Source organism: Ceratotherium simum, chromosome 17 (assembly GCF_057802395.1).
Source record: "Ceratotherium simum simum isolate JZ-2026a chromosome 17, ASM5780239v1, whole genome shotgun sequence".
NCBI classification, from domain to species: domain Eukaryota; kingdom Metazoa; phylum Chordata; class Mammalia; order Perissodactyla; family Rhinocerotidae; genus Ceratotherium; species Ceratotherium simum.
The window spans coordinates 47,801,392-47,820,672 of NC_141916.1; the positions used below are offsets into that span (position 1 = coordinate 47,801,392).

Sequence of the window (19,281 nt, forward strand, 5' to 3'; positions counted from 1 at the left end):
AACGAGTACACGAGGGTTCCCATTATTTGTCTACTTTAGCGTGTGTATAAAATTTTTCATCATAGATAGTGGAGGAAAAAAATCCCAGGTGATTCTAACACACCTTTAGGGCCAAGCAACACTGCTCTGGAGTCTTGAAAATGTGGTATTATGAGGACCTCTGTCTGGTACTATCAGCTACAAAATACTTTACCCTGCTCTTTGACAATGAGCTAGTCACTGAAGTTTTCTGTACCACACTTTCCTAAACTACAAAACGACAGGTATGAATTAGAGGACCTTTCAAAAAGAAGATAAGAAGCATTAAAAAGTTGATTTATTCTAAAATACTGTTTCTGAGAGTTAATGTCATAGTTAACTTCCAGCACAATAGTAAAAAATGATAAGGTCTTACGTCTACAAAAGCATTTCCCAAAGAATGTTCTAAAAAACACTGCCTCTATAAGATGTTAATAGATGTTACCTAAAATAAACGTTCTGAAATCAAGTAAGTTTGAAAAGTGCTGGTTTTCTTTACTGGGAGATTACTAAGAATTTTTAATAAGATAACACACATTGTGAGTTTCCAAGGGTGGCAATGAGATACACAAAGAGTTTGACCTTTACATGGAACTAGTTTTGTAAAACTTCTTTTGGAAAACAGTGCTCTAGACCAGTGGTTCCCAAATCCCAGGTAATGGAGAAAGGCATCAGTATCATTTGGTAAGTATATTAAAATAATGATTCACAGACTACCTCCTAGACCTACTGGGGGGAGAGGAGAACTCAGTATTAAAACAACAAACAGGGCTGGCCCATGGCTTGGCGGTTGAGTGCACGCGCTCCGCTGCTGGTGGCCTGGGTTTGGATCCCGGGCATGCACCGACATAGCGCTTCTCCAGCCATGCTGAGGCCGCGTCCCACATGCAGCAACTGGAAGGATGTGCAGCTATGACATACAACTATCTACTGTGGCTTTGGGGCAAAAAAATAAATAAATAAACAAAATTTTAAAAAAACAAACAACAACAACAACAACAAACAGGGCCGGCCCCGTGGCTTAGCGGTTAAGTGCACGTGCTCCGCTACTGGCGGCCCGGGTTCAGATCCCGGGCGCGCACTGACACACCGCTTCTCCGGCCATGCTGAGGCCGTGTCCCACATACAGCAACTAGAAGGGTGTGCAATTATGACATACAACTATCTACTGGGGCTTTGGGGGGGGAAAAAAAAAAGGAGGAGGATTGGCAATAGATGTTAGCTCAGTGCCAGTCTTCCTCAGCAAAAAGAGGAGGATTAGCATGGATGTTAGCTCAGGGCTGATCTTTCTCACAAAAAAAAAAACAAAAAACAACAAACAAAAAACCCAAGTGATTCTAATCCATAGTCATGTTTGGGATTTAAAGGTCAGTAGATCATAATGTAGTAAAATAAGTTTATAATATTTGAAAGGCCACATCAATGCCAACCAATATGAAAGGTCATATTTAACAGTCTTCCAAATAAAAGTATTTAATTCAGGAGAGAAGCATATATGCATACAACATTTTGTGAAAGATAAGTAATAAAATATTGGAGGTGTTAGCAAATTTAAATCAATATAACTGATGACAACTTTGTAATCTCAAGGATGTACTGTCTATTAATTATTAATTGATAATTAATTTGTAGTGATTCTCAAACCTTTTCCTGTGTTTCCTCATGTCCATCTTCTTCTCTTGCCTGAGTCAATGACCAGGACTATTTTGTTAAACACCTCCAAAAAGGTGCCATTCACATAAGTGGTTTCTCCAAGACAGAGCTCTTGACCTCTTCTTTGTATGACACTACTTCAAGGTATCAGGAACATAAATCCCTTCTTGATTGAAAACTTTGAAAAACGTCTTTACTTATACCTTAGTGCTCCCAGAGCTGTGCCATGCAGTGGCCCAGTCAACGATATATTTAAGTGCTTAAAAGAACAACCTACTTACTGTTATTAACAATTACTCAACATTTGTACCATGCTCTTTAGTTTACTAAGTACTTTCACATGAATTATCTTGCTTCTTTCCTCACAAAACCTTGTGGGTTAAGTAGGCCTAATTGTTTCCATCCAACCAACAAGAATCACTGAGCTTTTCATGTGCTAACACAGTGAAAAATATAATTGAGGGAGAGGTCAAGGCTCCTGCACTCAAAGAACTGATAAGCTATTGGAAAACAAAATATAAATTACATACAGGAAACAGCTCAAGTCGATTTGAAGATATAATGTTAGCTAGAGCAAATTAGTACGGCAGGACTTTATACATACTAATAATAGCTAACGCTTACTAAGCAATTTAATCTTCACTTGACCCTTGGGGTAAGATACTACTATTGCCCCATTTTTCAGATGAGGGAACTGAAACCAAGAGAAGTAAAGTAACTTGTTCAGCAAATAATCAGTGAACAAGGATTCAACCTCCAGATTAGTCTAGCTCCATGGACCACTCTTTTTCATCATCACATTTTACTGCTAGGAAAAACAATCTCCCAAAGCCATGTGGACAAATGTCAAGACTTAGACAGAAAATGACTACTTCCCATAAAGCTGGGATCACTGGCTCTACTGCCCGGTAGAAAAGAACTCAGGAATCAGAGGGAATCCCAATAATGAGTCAGCAATGTTATCTTCCCACAATATATTACCTCTTTGATTCGTTTAACCAAAGCATTCTGATCAAAAGCCACGGCCTCTGCACACTGGTGGAGGTGATCCTGGTATCGGAGGCAGAGCTGCAACACCTGCTGAGAATCCAATTTCTCCAATTTGGCATTTGTCGGGGACGTCTGGCCACTCAATAGCCCTTCAAAGCAGAAAAAAAGAATGAAATCAAATAAAATGGAAATTGCTACTAATAAACTTGTGAATAAAGTAGCTTAATAATAAGTTTAATGAATACAAGGTAAGAGACAAATTTAATCTTGCATCTTTATTATATGCTAATGATAATCATAGCAACTATTATTTATGGAACATCGAGAATGTGCCAAGCACTTAGCAAAGTGCCGCATGTGCATTATTTTTCATACTCATAATTGCCCTGGAAAGTAAGGTATTATTAGCCCATTTTGCAGATGAGGAACCCAAGACACAGAGAGGTTAAGTAACTTTCCCAAAGTCACATAGCTAGTTAAGTGGCTTCTCCAATACAGAGCTCCTGACCTTATGACACTGCTTCAAGGTATCAGGAATATAAATCCCTTCTTGACTGAAAACTTTGGAAGATGTATTTACTTAATACCTTTTAATAATTAAAATGGTTGTCTAAGAAACTGAGAAAAATAAAATGTATAAGGAAACTGTTAGGAGAAGATGCAGAAATGAAAAAATTTAAAAAGGGAACACAATGTCAGCTATTCTTTACATCGTGGGAAGAGGAGGGAATGATTTTGTGCCATCATTAGTGGGCCAGGATAATGCAAAGGCCATAAAGGAAACATTGATAAATTCAACAATATAAAAATCAAGATTCCTCACGGCAAAAAACACCATAAGTTAAAACAAACAAACAAAAACCCTGGGAAAAATATTTGCAACTTATATCACAAAGGGTAAGCTTCCTATTATATAAAGAGCTCCTAAAAATTGGCAAGTAAAAAATCAGCAAAAGAAAGATGGACAAAGGATATGAAAAGGTATTTCATAGAAATGGAAATACCAATGCCTCAACTATAAGAAGAAATGCACAAGCTCATTCATCATAAGAAAAATAGAAATTAAAACGTCACTGCAAGCCATTTTTCACCTATCAAATCAGTAAAAATCCAAAAGTATGATAAAAATTACACAGGTGGAACACAGGTAGAACTATGAGGAAACAGGCACTGCTGATCAATGTGTAAGTCGATAATATCTCCATAGAGGGTAATTTGGCTTGGATATCAAAATTTGACACAGCAATTTCACTACTAGAAATTTACACATCCATTAGCACACGTTAAATGAAGTATAATATATACATATGATTATTCATTGCAGCAATGACTGTAATAGTAAAAGATGAGCAAACACCTCAGTGTCCATCAGTAGGGAGCTTGTTAATTAAATCAAGGTACATCCATAAATAGTATTATATGACCACAGAAAAGAATGAGGAAGCTCTGTATATATTCACATAGAAAAATCTCCATAAGATATTAAGTAATAAAAGAAAGGTATATAGGATAGTGTGTACAGTGTGCTAGCACTGGGTAAAAATGGGGGGGGGGTACAAGCAAATAAAAAGATGTATTCCTATGGGCATATACTTCCATAAACAAACTCTGAAATGACAAGAATTAGGGAACAAGGGTAGGGAGGGAGACTTTCATAGTATCTTTTTAACACTTTTTAAACCATATGAACGTATTTCCCTTTTAAAATTTTTTAAATAAATAAACTCATTTTAACAAAAAAGTGGCTAACATCCTTCCCATCTGTTAGTAATGTCTTCTTGAGCAGTTCTCCCCTCTTCCCTCACCCCAAGTATCCCCAGTTTTATAAGTCAAAACAAGTTCCATGTCTTTCATTCTCACCAAGGTTTATCTGGCTGAACACATCTTAAAATAATATCTTCTCCAAGGCGATTAAAAGCCTCATTACAAACCATGAGATGGTAGAGGGCAGGGACCATGTTTTACTTATCTTTTTATCTCCTGTCTCTAGCATAAAGCACCTGGGACGTAAAAGCCTGTCAAATGAGGTTAAGAGGATGTAGTTCTATTGCAGGAATTCCAAGGAAAGAGTGAGCTGAGGAAGACTTAGGAGGAAAAAAGGCTTCTCAGGGTCCCTACTCTGTATTCTCCACAGATGCTTAAGAGTGAGGCCTGGTCTCAGTCTGATCTGCTCTTACAAAGCGAATGAGGAAGATTTCCAGTGCTTGAGAAGACTATGGGAGTTATACTGAAGAATGGGGAGGAGAAAAGCCATGGGGCCAGCCTAACTTCCAGAAGGCTGAAGCAGAGGGCTTAGAACTCAACCGTAGCTCACGAAACAAAACCCTTACTCTACCTCTTAAAACAACAAGGGGTGGGAGGATTTCAAGGAAGCTGCCAAATCTAGAAGGCACACAAAGGTCTTCAAATGAAGTTGCCCAGCCAACTTCAAAGTCAAAGAAATTATACTTTAAATCACCTTTATAAATAACAATTATACCCTCCCCCTAATTAATCATCTAAAAACAAAACCCAGCTAGATGGGTCTTTTATCAGAATGTGCTTTTTTTGACTCACAGGAATCTCTGAAAACCTACCACAAATTTGCTCCAGATCATACAATGAGCAAGACAGAAAAAAAGAAGACAGGCCAATTTTTCTACAGCTAAAGCTACAAAGCTATGGCAACACAGGCCAATCCTAGAGGCAATGGATACAAAGTTTTTCCATCACTCCAGTGTCAAGAACTCATCTCCTCGTTTTGACGACAGAACCAATCCGGCATCTTCTGATAAAAGGAGGAGGGAGAACAGAAAGCTGGGTAAATTTAGAGATGGTCAATTTTGTCATTTTTAGGAGACCACAAACTGCCAGCCCTCAGAACTGTTTTTATTCTGAACGTAAATAAAGTTTTTAAAAAATTGAGATGCTTTCAGTGCGGTGTCTACTCTCCCCACCACTTCCTACTGTCTCATGGCCAGCCAGCTTCACTTATCCACACTACCTGCCTGGCCTCTGGGGGCCTCTGGTTTACACTTCTTTTTTTTTTTTTTTTTTTTTTTAAAGATTTTATTTATTTTTATTTTTTCCCCCCAAAGCCCCAGTGGATAGTTGTATGTCGTAGCTGCACATCCTTCTAGTTGCTGTATGCGGGACTCGGCCTCAGGATGAACGGAGAAGCGGTGCCTCGATGCGCACCCGGGACCCGAACCCGGGCCACCAGCATCGCAGCGCGCGCACTTAACCACCAAGCCACAGGGCCGGCCCTGGTTTACACTTCTGTTGTAATTCTTACTTACCAACTCTAATAATAACCTAAACCCTTAGGTAATAGAGAATGAACCATATGTCACCTTGAAATTATTCTTTGTATAGTTATATAAATGTTCTTTATGGATAAGATTTTTTCTTTTTATTTTTTATTACACAAATTTTCAAACATATAGAAAACTAGGAAAAAAACATATACTCTAATGCCATCTAGACTCAACAACTAATATTTTAACATATCTACTTCATCTTTCTCTCTGTATTTTTTCTTTTCCTGAGCCATTAAAAAATTACAGACATCATGACACTTCACTCCTAATCCTCCATTCTTCCATATATTTATGGTTAGCTTTTCATGTTAAATAAAAGTTTCTAAATTATGTCTTTCTTACTGTGCTAGGGAACAGGGCCATTACCCTCAGTTTTCTAGCTCTTCTTTGGCTTAAAACAGTCATGCACACAAAGTAGATGTTTATTGAGTTAAAAACCTGATCTAATAGATTCCATATATTAAGGGTTGGGTTTGCGAATAGCAAATACTGGAGACATTTCCTAAGACTCTCTTGAAACCACTTTGTTTCTACAGGAATGGAGAGTGGGCTCCAGGGGATGGGTGAGGACCAAGACTGAGTATTACACAGATCCAGCAAACTGCCATCTGTACCTACCTCTTTGTGTAAAGTGTTGAGTGGAAAAATCATCAGGGTTAGAAATTTGGAAAATATTTTGCTGAGCAATCTTTTTCTTTCTGAAACATCAGATAGAAAAAAAAAGTTTTTCTAAAGTATAGTTCAGAACCATATGGGTATTAACCTAGGCTATTACCAAACTGAATTCCTTAACTTTTAGAGGCTTAGCCACTTCCAGGACTAGAAATTAGTATTATAAGTAGTGGGGCCCACATCTGAGAAACAGTACAGCAAGCTCCATTTCCTGCTACAGAATCCAGAAAGCAGAATCCATGTAACTGATGAAAGTTATTGTGAAGGTACAATTAAGCAACAGATTATGGAGAAAGAAATTCCCCCCAGAAGTAATAAGGGATTTTTGACTCTATTGGTCATGTTATATTTCAAAGACACAAGCACATAAGCCACGAGTATTCTTTACTTAATATAAACTGTAGTTCTCAAAGGCACTCCCTCGCCTTCTCTTAAAGAAAGCGAAAAATCTAAAAACACTTGCCCAACTTGGACAGGATCTTGTGATGGGTCTTAGTGACCCGTTCCTTTGGGGTATCTAGAAAAAGGGTGCCCTCTATGACCGGTTCCCTTAGGGACTTTTATCTCCATTTCGTCACCTCAGAGGAGCACCAGTCTCACCCAGGAGGAGCCACCCAGAATGGCTATCATTATTGTTTTGGTTGAACTATGTGGCAGAGACAGCAAGTGCAAACAAGCCCAAGATAACATGCAAGCCCCCCACAATTTTTGGTGGGGATAGAAACAATGCTCCCAGGACCTGCCTCCTCAGTTTCCAATAACTACCAGAGGGCAAGAGAGAATAACATTCTCACTGAGGTGGTGCTATGGACTGAATGTTTGTGTCCCCCCAAAATTTGTATGTTGAAACCTAATCCCAAATGCGATGGTATGAGGAGGTAGGGCCTTTAGGAGGTGATTAGATCATAAAGGCGGATCCCTCATGAATGGGATTAGTGCCCTTATAAAAGAGACCCCAGAGGGCTCGCTTGCCCCTTCCACCACGTGAGGACACAGCAAAAAGACGACCGTCTATGAACCAGGAAGGGGGCTCTCACCAGACACTGAATCTGCCAGCACCTTGATCTTGGACTTCCCAGCCTCCAGAACCATGAGAAATAAATTTCTGATTTTTATAAGGCACCCAGTCTATGGCATTTTGTTATAGCAGCCCAAATGGACTAAGACAGGGAGCACAGGAAAAGCTAAATTCAACCCTTTATTAGCTGTGTGAATTTCGACAGTTTACCTTATATCTCTGAGCCTCAGTTGTCTCATATGCAAAACTGGGATAATAACCACTGCCCTTTTAGGGTTTGCCTAGCATACAGTAGGATCTTGATAAATATCTGTTCCCTTTACACTTTCCTTTCTTAAGACTCAGAGAGGTGAAAGGGCACTCAGCTTCAAGGGAATTTGTGATAGGTTATGGGAAGCACTTCATCCATCTAGGTTCAGGCACCCATTTGTCCATGGCCAATGACCCTGGTTTACGCTACCAAAGAAACAAGAACAGAGGATGTCACAGCCAAAAGCAGACACAGCTTCCACAAATCAGCATTCACAGAGGTGACCAGCATCCACAAATAAGACACCTCAGTGTCTTCAAGGAATCCTGTCCACTGTTATGAACTTAGCTTTTCACAATCTCCTCTACGTTTTCCTCTCAAAGAATTAAGTCAAATGTTCAATTCATCCTCCTTCAACAATTTCCAGGTTCAATGGCTTGCTCTCTGGTTGAACTTACAGGTCAGGGAAGGGAGGCAGCATGATATAATGGAAAAAGTATAAGCTTTGGAGTCAGGTAGATCTGGGAATTTGAATCCAGGGATTGCCATTACTACCTGTGTGATGTAAGGGTAGTCACTTAACTTCCCTGAACTCAAACGTTTCATCTATAAATTAAATACTACCTATATTAAAGGAGTATTGTGAGAATTACATGAAATTATGCCCAGCACACTATCTGGCACAGAGTAGGTACTCAATTCATATTAATTTCCTCACTGTCCCCAAGTCCTCAACTACCAACTGTTGCCACAAATAAGCAGGGTTTCAAATCTGCCTGTAGGGCTGGCCAACCCTACCACACTATGAGTATTTGCTAACACCTCCTTCTATGTACCAGCATTGCAGGAAAAATAAAGAAGTGATCCCAATCTTGAAGAGCAGACTACCAGAAGAAGCAGGAGTTAAATATAAGGAAGGCAGATGTGAATAGTAGCTAAAATTAAAAAGTAAGATAGAACAACAAAAAAACCCAAACACCCACTTCAAAAATGGGCAAAAGACCTAAGTAGACATTTCTCCAAAGAAGCTATACAAATGTCAATAAGCACATTAAAGATGCTCAACATCATTAATTATTAGGGAAATGCCAAACAAACCCACAGCAAGATACCACTTAACCAACAGAATGGCTATTATCCAAACAACAGAAAATAATGAGTATTGGCGAGGATGTGGAAAAATGAGAACCCTTGTGTACTGCTGGTGAGAATATAAAACAGTGCACTCACTGTGGAAGACAATACGGTAGTTCCTTAAAAAATTACACAGAGAGAGGATTCTGGGAAGATGGCAGAGTAGGATGCACCAGGAATCTGTTTCCCCACCTAGACAACAATTGGACCAGCAGAATCTGTCTGATATAACTATTTTGGAACTCTGGAGTCTATTTAAGGCTTGCAACTTCCAGGGGAAGGCTTAGATGGTAAATTGTGATTAATTTCGGTCAATTTCAGCTCTTAGCATAGTAGGAGCTATCCATCCCCCAACCCTTGGCAGGCAGCTGTGCACCTGTTCCTGGAGCAACCTACACACAGCCTGTAGGAGCCAGCATGAGCAAAAAGGACCCTGTCCTCCAAACATCAGGGATCTATGTTTTGATCACTGATTGGTGCTTCTGATCACAAATGTGCAGACAAAGAGGCAGCGGCCACTGTTGTTGCACATCTTCCACTGTTGTGAGCCCTTTCTTTTCCAGCTGAAGTGACTTCCAGGGGATTTAAAGGGCCAGCACCTTTTTTCCTCCCTTTTATTTTTCTCTTTTTGCCCTTTTGGAACTAGATATTGAACACTAGGACATTCAAAAGCAACCACATCAGGGCCAGCCTGGCGCAGTAGTGGTTATGTCTGCGTGCTCCGCTTTGGTGGTCTGGAGTTTGCAGGTTTGGATCCCAGGTGCAGACACACACACTGCTCATCAAGCCATGCTGTGGCGGCGACCCACATACAAAATAGAGAAAGACTGTCACAGATGTTAGCTTAGCAATCTTCCTCAAGCAAAAAAAAGAGGAAGATTGGCAACAGATGTTAGCTCAGGGCAAATCTTCCTTGGCAAAGAACAAAAGAGAAATATCAATAAAAAGGTAGAAAACCTAAAAAAAAAACCCAAAAAGAAATTCTGAAGCTGAAAAGTATAACTGAAATGAAATTTTCACTAGAGGATTCAAAGGCAGATTTGAGCAGGCAGAAGAATCGCAAACTTGGAATAGGACAATGGAAATTACCAAGTACAGAAAGAAATAAGATTGAAGAAGAGTAAACAGACCTAAGGGACTTGTGGGACACCATCAAACAGACCAACAAACATATTCCACAAGTCCCAGAAGGAAAAAAGAGAAAGAGAGAATCTTTGAAGAAATAATGGCTAAAAACTTCTCAAATTTGAAGAAAGACATGAATATAAACATCCAAGAAGCTCAACAAACTCTAAGTAGGATGAACTCAAAGAGATCCACACCAGGACATATTATAATCAAACTGTCAAAAGTCAAAGACAAAGAAAGAATTTTGAAAGCAGCAAGAGAAAAGTAATTCATTCCATACAAGGGATCCTCAAGATTATCAGCACATTTCTGAACAGAAACTGTGGAGGCTAGAAGGCAGTGGGCTGATATATTCAAAGTACTTTTATATTCAAAACTGTCAACCAAGAATCCTATATGTGGCCAAACTGTCCTTCACAAGTGAGGGAGAAATTAAGACATTGCCAGATAAAAGCTGAGGGAGTTCATTACCACTATACCTGCCCTGCAGGAAATGCTAAAGGGAGTCCTGCAGGTTGAAATGAAAGGACACTTGACAGTAACTCAGAGCTGTATGAATAAATAAAGATCTCAGTAAAGGTAAATATATAGGCAATTATAAAAGCTAGCATTATTATAACAATAGTGTATAACTCCACTTTTTGTTTTCTACATGATTTAAGAGACTAATACATTTTAGAAAGTTATTATGTTTTTGGACAATGTATAAAAATGTAATTTTGTGACATCGACAACTGAAAGGGCTGAAGATGAAGCTGTACAGGAGCAGACATTTATATGTTAATGAAGTTAATTTGATATAAGTTCAAGTTACAGTGTTATAATTTTAGTATGTTAAATATAATCCCTAGGGTAACAACAAATAGACTATACAAAAGAAAATGAGAAAGGAATTTAAACATTCCACTACAAAAAAAATAAACTAAACATAAAAAAAGACTGTAATGCAGGAAATGAGGGACAAAAAAGCTATCAGGCATAAATAAAAAGAGCAAAATGACAGAAGTAAGTCCCTCCTCATAAGTAATTACTTTAAATATAAATGGAATAAACTCTCCAATCAAAAGACAGAGATTGGCATTATCGATTTAAAGAAAAGCATGATCCAACTATATGCTATCTACAAGAAACTCACTTTACATCCAAAGACACAAATAGGTGGACAGTGAAAGGAAGATAAAAGATAGTCCATGCATATAGTAACCAAAAGAGAGTAAGGGTGGTTATACTAATTCAGACAAAATAGACTTTAAATCAAAAAAGATTACAGGAGACAAAGATGGACATTATACATTAATAAAATGTTCAATACAGCAAGAAGATGTAACAATTGTAAACACTTATTTGCCTAATAACAGACCATCAAAATATGTTAAGCAAAAATTGACAGAATTGAAAAGAGAAATAGACAGTTCTACAATAAGAGTTGGAGACTTCAATATTCCGTTCTCAATAATGGATGGAATAATAAGACAAAAGATAAGTAAGAAAAGATAGGACTTGAACAACACAGTAAACCAATTAGATCTAAGAGACATATACAGAACACTCTACCCAATAACAATAGAACACACACTCTTTTCAAGTGCACATGGGACATTACCCAGGATAGACCATATGTTAGGCTGAAAATTAAATCTCAGAAAATTTAAAAAGATAGATATCATAAAAGTATCTTCTCTGACCACAATAGGATGAAGTTAGAAATCAATAACAGGGCTGGCCCTGTGGCTTAGCGGTTAACTGCGCGTGCTCCGGTATTGGCGGCCCAGCTTTGGATCCCGGGCATGCACCGACACACTGCTTCTCCAGCCATGCTGAGGCCGCATCCCACATACAGCAACTAGAAGGATGTGCAACTATGACATACAACTATCTACTGGGGCTTTGGGGAAAAAAAAAAAAAGGAGGAGGATTGGCAATAGATGTTAGCTCAGAGCTGGTCTTCCTCAGCAAAAAGAGGAAGATTAGCATGGATGTTAGCTCAGGGCTGATCTTCCTCACAAAAAAAAAAGAAAGAAATCAATAACAGAAGGAAAACTGAAAAATTCACAAACTTGTGGAAATTAACACTCTTAAACAAGCAATGGATCAAAGAAGAAATTACAAGGGAAATTTAAAAATACTTAGAAATGAATAAAACTGAAAACACAACATAACAAAACTTAAGGGATGCAGCAAAGCAGTGTTAAGGGGGAAATTCTTAGCTATAAATGCTTACATTAAAAAACAAAAAAGATCTCAAATCAACAAGCTAATATTACAACTTAAGAAACTACAAAAAGAAGAACAAACTAAACCCAAAGCTAACAGAAGGAATGAAACAATAATTATTCAAGTAAAGATAAATGAAACAGAGAACAGAAAAGCAGAGAAAATCAACAAAATCAAAAGCTGGTTCTTTGCAACGATCAACAAAATTGACAAAGCTTTAGCTAGATGGACTAAGAAAAAAAGAGAGAAGACTCAAATTATTAAAATCAGAAATGAAAGTGGGGACATTACTACTGAATCTACAAAAATAAAAAAGATTGTAAGAGAGTGGTATGATCAATTGTGCATCAACAAATTGGATAACCTAGATGAAGCGGACAATTTCCCAGAAACACAAAAGTTACCAAGACTATCGTAAAGAAATAGAAAATCTGAATAGACCTATAACTAGTATGGAGATAAAATCAGTAATCAAAAATCTCTCTCTCCCCCATTGCCAAAAAAGCCCTGGACCTTGTGGCTTCACTAGTGAATTCTACCAAACACTTAGAGAAGACCTAACACCAATCCTTCTCAAAATTTTCCAAAAATTGAAGAGGAGGGAACTCTAACTCATTCCATGAGGCCATCATTACCCTGATAGCAAAGCCAAAGACACTACAAGAAAACTTCTGACCAATATCCCTTATGAATATTGATGCAAAAAGATGGTAGCAAACAGAATTTAGTAGTATATTAAAAGGATTACACACCATGACCAAGTGAGATTTATTCCTAGAATGCACAGATGGTTCAACATATAAAAATTGATCAGTGTAATACACAACATGAACAGAATGAAGGATAAAAACTACATGATAATCTCAATTGATACAGAAAAAGCTTTTGACAAAATTCAACACCGTTCCATGATAAAAACACCTACAAACCAGGAATAGAAGGAAACTACCTCAACATAATAAAAGCTCTATATGAAAAACCCAGAGCAAACATCATACTCAATGATGAAAGACTGAAAGCTTTTCCTCGAACATCAGGAACAAGGCAAGGATGCCCACTCTCACCACTTCTAGTCAACATAGTACTGGAAGTTCTAGCCAGAGCAATTAGACAAGAAAAAAGAAATAAAAGAGATTCAAATTGGAAAGGAAGAAGTAAAATTATCTCTGTTTGCAGAGGACATGATGTTGTATGTAGAAAACCCTAAAGATTCCACAAAAAAAATTTTTAGAGCTAAAAAATAAATTCAGCAAAGTAGCAGGACATAAAGTCAACACACAAAAATCAGTTCCCATTTCTATACACTAACAATGAACAATCCAAAAAGGAAATTAAGACAATTACACTTACAATAATATCAAAAAGAATAAAATACTTAGGAATTAACTTAACCAAGGAGGTGAAAGACTTATACAATAAAAATTCCAAAGCATTGCGGAAAGAAATTGAAGACAACATAAATAAATGGAAAGACAACTCGTTTTGTGAATTAGAAGACTTAATATTGTCAAGACGTCAATTCTACGCAAAGTGATCTACAGATCCAATGCAACCTCTATCAAAATTCCAACAACATTTCTTGCAGAAATAGAAAAACCCATCCTAATATTCATAGAGAATCTCAAAGGACTCCCACTAGCCAAAACAATCCTGAAAAAGAAGAACAAAGCTAGAGGACTCACACTTCCTGATTTCAAAAGTTACTACAAAGCTATGGTAATCAAAACAGTGTAGTCCTGGCATAAAGACAGACATATAGATCAATGGAATACAATAGACAGCCCAGAAATAAACCCTCACATATATGGTCAAATGATTTTCTACAAGCGTGCCAAGACCATTCAGTGGTCTTTTCAACAAATGGTGCTGAGAAAACTGGACATCCACATGCAAAAGAATGAAGCTGGACTCTTACCTAACACCACACACAATTTTAATTCAAAATGGATCAAAGACCTAAAAAGATAAAACTCTTAGAAGAAAACACAGGGCAAAAGCTTCACGACATTGGATTTGGCAAGGATTTCCTGGATGACACCAAAGATACAGGGAACAAAAGAAAAAACAGACAAATTGGACTTCATGAAAATTTTAAAATTTTGTGCATCAAAAGGCACTATCAACAGAGTAAAAAGGCAACCCACAGAATGGGAGAAAAATATTTGCAAATCATATATCTGAAAAGGGATTACTATTCAGAATATATAGAGAACTCCTAAAACTCAACATAAAAAAACAATTGAACTCAAAAATGGTCAATAGATTTGAATAGACATTTCTCCAAAGAAGATTATACAAATGACCAATAAGCATAGGAAAAGATGCTCAACATCACTAATCTTAAAAGAAATGCAAATCAAAACTACAATGAGATACCACCTCACACTCATTAGGATGGCTATTACAAAAAAAAAAGAAAAAAGAAACTAAGTGTTGGTAAGGGTGTGGAGAAATTGGAACCCTCGTGCACTGTTGATGGGAATGTACCACTGGTAAAATGATACAAGTCACTGTGGAAAATAGCATGGCAGTTCCTCAAAAAATTGAACATAGAATTACCATATGACTACCAGCTATTCTACTTCTGGGTATATACTCAAAAGGACTAAAAGCAGGGTCTTGAAGAGATATTTGCACACTTGTGTTCACAAAAGCATCATTCACAATAGTTAAGACATGGAAGCAACCCAAGCATCCATCAATGGATGAATGGATAAGCAACATGTGGTACGTACATACGATGTTACATCATTCAGCCTTAAAAAGGAAAGAAATTCTACTTTTTGTGTGTGTGTGTGAGGAAGATCGGCCCTGAGCTAACATCTGCCAATCCTCCTCTTTTTGCTGAGGAAGACTGGCCCTGGGCTAACATCCGTGCCCATCTTCCTCCACTTTATATGGGACGCCGTCAACAGCATGGCCTGACAAGCGGTGCGTCGGCACGCGCCCGGGATCTGAACCGGCGAACCCTGGGCCACCGCAGCGGAGCGTGCGCACTTAACCGCTTGCGCCACCAGGCCGGCCCCAGGAAAGAAATTCTGACATACGCTACAACATGGATGAACCTTGAACCTTGAGGACATCATGCTAAGTGAATTAAGCCAGACACAAAAGGGCAAATATTGTGTGATTCCACTTATATGAGGTACATTGAATAGTCACATTCATAGAGAAAGAAAGTAAAATAACGGTTTCCAGGGGCTGAGGGGAGGGGGGAATAGGAAGTAACTGTTTAATGGGTACAGAATTTAAATTTGGGATGATGGAAAGTTCTGGAGATGGATGGTGGTGATGTTGTACAACAACATGAAAGTACTTAATGCCACTGAATTGTATGCTCAAAAAGTGTTACAATGAGGGCCGACCCCCTGGCTTAGCGGTTAAGTGCGTGCGCTCCGCTACTGGTGGCCCAGCTTCGGATCCCGGGCGCGCACGGACGCACGGCTTGTCCGGCCATGCTGAGGCCGCGTCCCACACACAGCAACTAGAAGGATGTGCAACTATGACATACAACTATCTACTGGGGCTTTGGGGAATAAAAAGGAGGAGGACTGGCAATAGATGTTAGCTCAGAGCGGGTCTTCCTCAGCAAAAAGAGGAGGATTAGCACGGATGTTAGCTCAGGGCTGATCTTCCTCACACACACACAAAAAAAAAGGTGTTACAATGATAAATTTCATGTTGCATGTATTTTACCACAATAAAAAAAAAAAGTCAAGTAGATTGATTTTAATTTTTGCTAAGCAAAAATATTGCACAATACCCCTCTAATAAAGTGGCCAAGAAAAAAAATGTGGCCAACAGGGAACAAAATGAAAAATATAAAAAGACAAACCAAGGCAAAAATAAGTCTCATTTCCTTTTCTGAAAACCAAATGAGTTGAACCACGTCTTCTTCCAAGTCTAAACTTTGAAAACTCCATGTTTCTATGAGAAGAGAGATAAAGTATTATTCTATACTGCTATATCATGGTTCTTTTATTACAGGATCAAGACTAATTTAGAATTATTTGCAGAAAGGAACATATTTAAATTCAGAAGACCCTTATTCTGAGTACGAAAATAAAAGAAATGCAGTCCATTACAAACATTCATAGTTCAGATGTCACAACCTTTCATCATCTCTCACTGAATGAATGCAGAAAGCCCACTTTGTCTCATTTGCCTGGAAGAATGAATGCCAGCCCGTAAAAATGGGGACCTGGGTCCTCCCTGCAACTCGGCAGCTAGCGTTCACCCCACCCAGGTGTTCTCCACTTGCTGAAATGTCAATATCCCAAAACTGCAGCTTTCCAGACAAAGTGAGGATGGTTGTTTGGATTCTTCCCTTTCTAAAAGAGTTTGCTTTAAGGAACTGAAAGTGTTCTTTTAAAAACTGGCATTTAACACATGATTCTACTTACAGTAGTCTGAAGTATACAGAACTTCTTAGAAATACAGACTTAGCAGGGCACATCAAGATCAACTATAAAAGAGGGGGGGCTGAGCCAGCCCACGGCTTAGCGGTTAAGTGTGCACACTCCGCTACTGGCGGCCTGGCTTCGGATCCCGGGCGCGCACCGACGCAGCGCTTCTCCAGCCATGCTGAGGCCGCGTCCCACATACAGCAACTAGAAGGATGTGCAGCTATGACATACAACCATCTACTGGGGCTTTGGGGAAAAAAAGGAGGAGGATTGGCAATAGATGTTAGCTCAGAGCCGGTCTTCCTCAGCAAAAAGAAGAGGACTAGCATGGATGTTAGCTCAGGGCTGATCTGCCTCACAAAAAAAAAAAAAAAAAAAAAGAGGGGAGGCTATCTTTACAGAGTCAACAGCAACCACCCTGGGGACCTGAAATTCCTTTTTTTAGGTTTTTAGAAAGATGAACCACAGATTCACTTTATTATTTTTTTTTTAATTTTTTTGATTTTATTTATTTATTTATTTTCCCCCCAAAGCCCCAGTTGTATGTCATAGCTGCACATCCTTTTAGTTGCTGTATGTGGGACACGGCCTCAGCATGGCCGGAGAAGCGGTGCGTCAGTGTGCGCCCAGGATCCGAACCCGGGACGCCAGCAGCGAAGCGTGCGCACTTAACCGCTAAGTCCCGGGGCCGGCCCAAAGATGAACCACAGATTCACTTTAAATAAAAACAAATGAAGTACTAAGAAAAGGATGCAACAAAAAAGAAATCTGAAATATGGATGCCAGGACTTTCTTGCTCAAAGGCGCAGCCCTTCTTGTAGGTGTTAACTCATGGCTTCCTTGAAGGATTACATACCCTGCACTCCAATGGATAATGGGAAGCACAGGATTGTTTACACTGCAGAAAACACCCCGACTGGATGGAAAGTTCTCACCTATTAGTAGCTTAAACTGCTGAGGCAAATCATTAATTTATAAAAGCTACTTTCTGAAAAGAAGATGGATTTTAGAAAAAAATTGATTTTTCCACACATGAAGTCTACTAATAAGGAAAACAATTTCAATTTCTACTCAGCTTATATACAATTAACAGGAAACAGAGTATTCCTTCTATATATAGAGAGACTTAAGACCCAAGGAACCGGCAATAAAGCAAAGTGTCACCTATGAGAGCCTATTTGCCTACTATACCAAGAAGCTGAAGAACCAAGAGCCCTGCAGCCAGAATACAAGCACATGACAGAAGTCCCACAATCTATACATCCACCCGAGACGCTAAATAGGGAGCAAATGTTGCAAAATAGGGACCCTTCCATGAGGTACATTCCCTGGTGACAGCAGTTTCTGGAAAAAGTGTTTCTGAGGCAGCAACAGAAGCAGAACCAGTGGCAAAGTCCAGTCTCCACTGCCAGCTAGCACTGTTTGGGTACAAGGCGTGTCAAGTGCTTGGTCATGACAGCAGTAGTGACCTCAATGGGAGGTTCTGTGGCATGATTTTGGCAATTATGCTTGGGTAGGTAGCCCACAACCTGACTCTAGAGCTCTTCTGGAGATTCTGTAAGCTTTCCACTATTCTTTCAATAAATTCTGTATTTGCTTAAATCAGCCAGAACATCTGACTGATATACTTTACCTCCATTTCTCTATCAGTAAGAGAGGGATAATACTACATACCTTGAAGGTAACTGAGAGGATTAAATGGGATAATATATGTTAAAGTCCTTTATAAACAATAAGCCACATATCACTATAATTTACTAAAATTTAACTATATGTCAGGCACTATATAAAGCAGCATTACATTTCATGAGATGAAAAACAATAGCTAACATTAATGATGGCAATCTCTTAGCCAAGCACTGTGCTAAGCATGTTTTTTATATATTTTACCTTATTTAATTGTCAGGAGACCCTTAGGAGGCAGATGTTATCCCCTATACTAAGTAAGTAAAGTAACAGTAATAATAATCATGACAGCAAATCACAGTGATGGAAATAAGTGCTAGAATTAACATAAGGAAAAAATACTGCAAATTAATGATTTTTGGTGACAGAAATATTACTGTAATTTAAGGGAAATAATATAGTAGCCAAGCCATGAGAGCTCTGCAGTTACCAATTCTTGAAATTCTAGTGTCCATAATTTGGCAAGTTACTTGAGGAATTAATTTAAAATACCATTTTCCTCTTAATTTATACTTACGAGTTTTCCTTATTTGAGATTTGGTTATACGTTGAATCAAAATGTTTTCAATAGCAACACAGCTCATTTACGACTTTTTTTTTTTTTTTTGTCCCCCAAAGCCCCAGTAGATAGCTGCATGTCATAGCTGCACATCCTTCTAGCCGCTGCATGCGGGACGCGGCCTCAGCATGGCCGGCCAAGCGGTGCGTCGGTGCGCGCCCAGGATCCGAACCGGAGCCGCCAGCAGCGGAGCATGCGCACTTAACTGCTAAGCCACGGGGCCGACCCATATGACTAACTCTTTATGAGTAACT

The 19,281-nt window shown here is 38.8% G+C and overlaps 1 protein-coding gene across 2 annotated transcripts in view; it reads right to left on the reverse strand.

The window, feature by feature from the left end:
* The window catches only part of BORCS5 (BLOC-1 related complex subunit 5), an 87,627-nt gene that overhangs the window by 25,291 nt on the left and 43,055 nt on the right, over positions 1 to 19,281 (reverse strand). For both annotated transcript variants that reach the window (XM_014791333.2, XM_004435380.3), the window contains exon 3: positions 2,653 to 2,810. In XM_014791333.2, the coding sequence (XP_014646819.1) occupies positions 2,653 to 2,810 (158 nt within the window). The remainder of the gene's footprint in view (positions 1 to 2,652; positions 2,811 to 19,281) is intronic.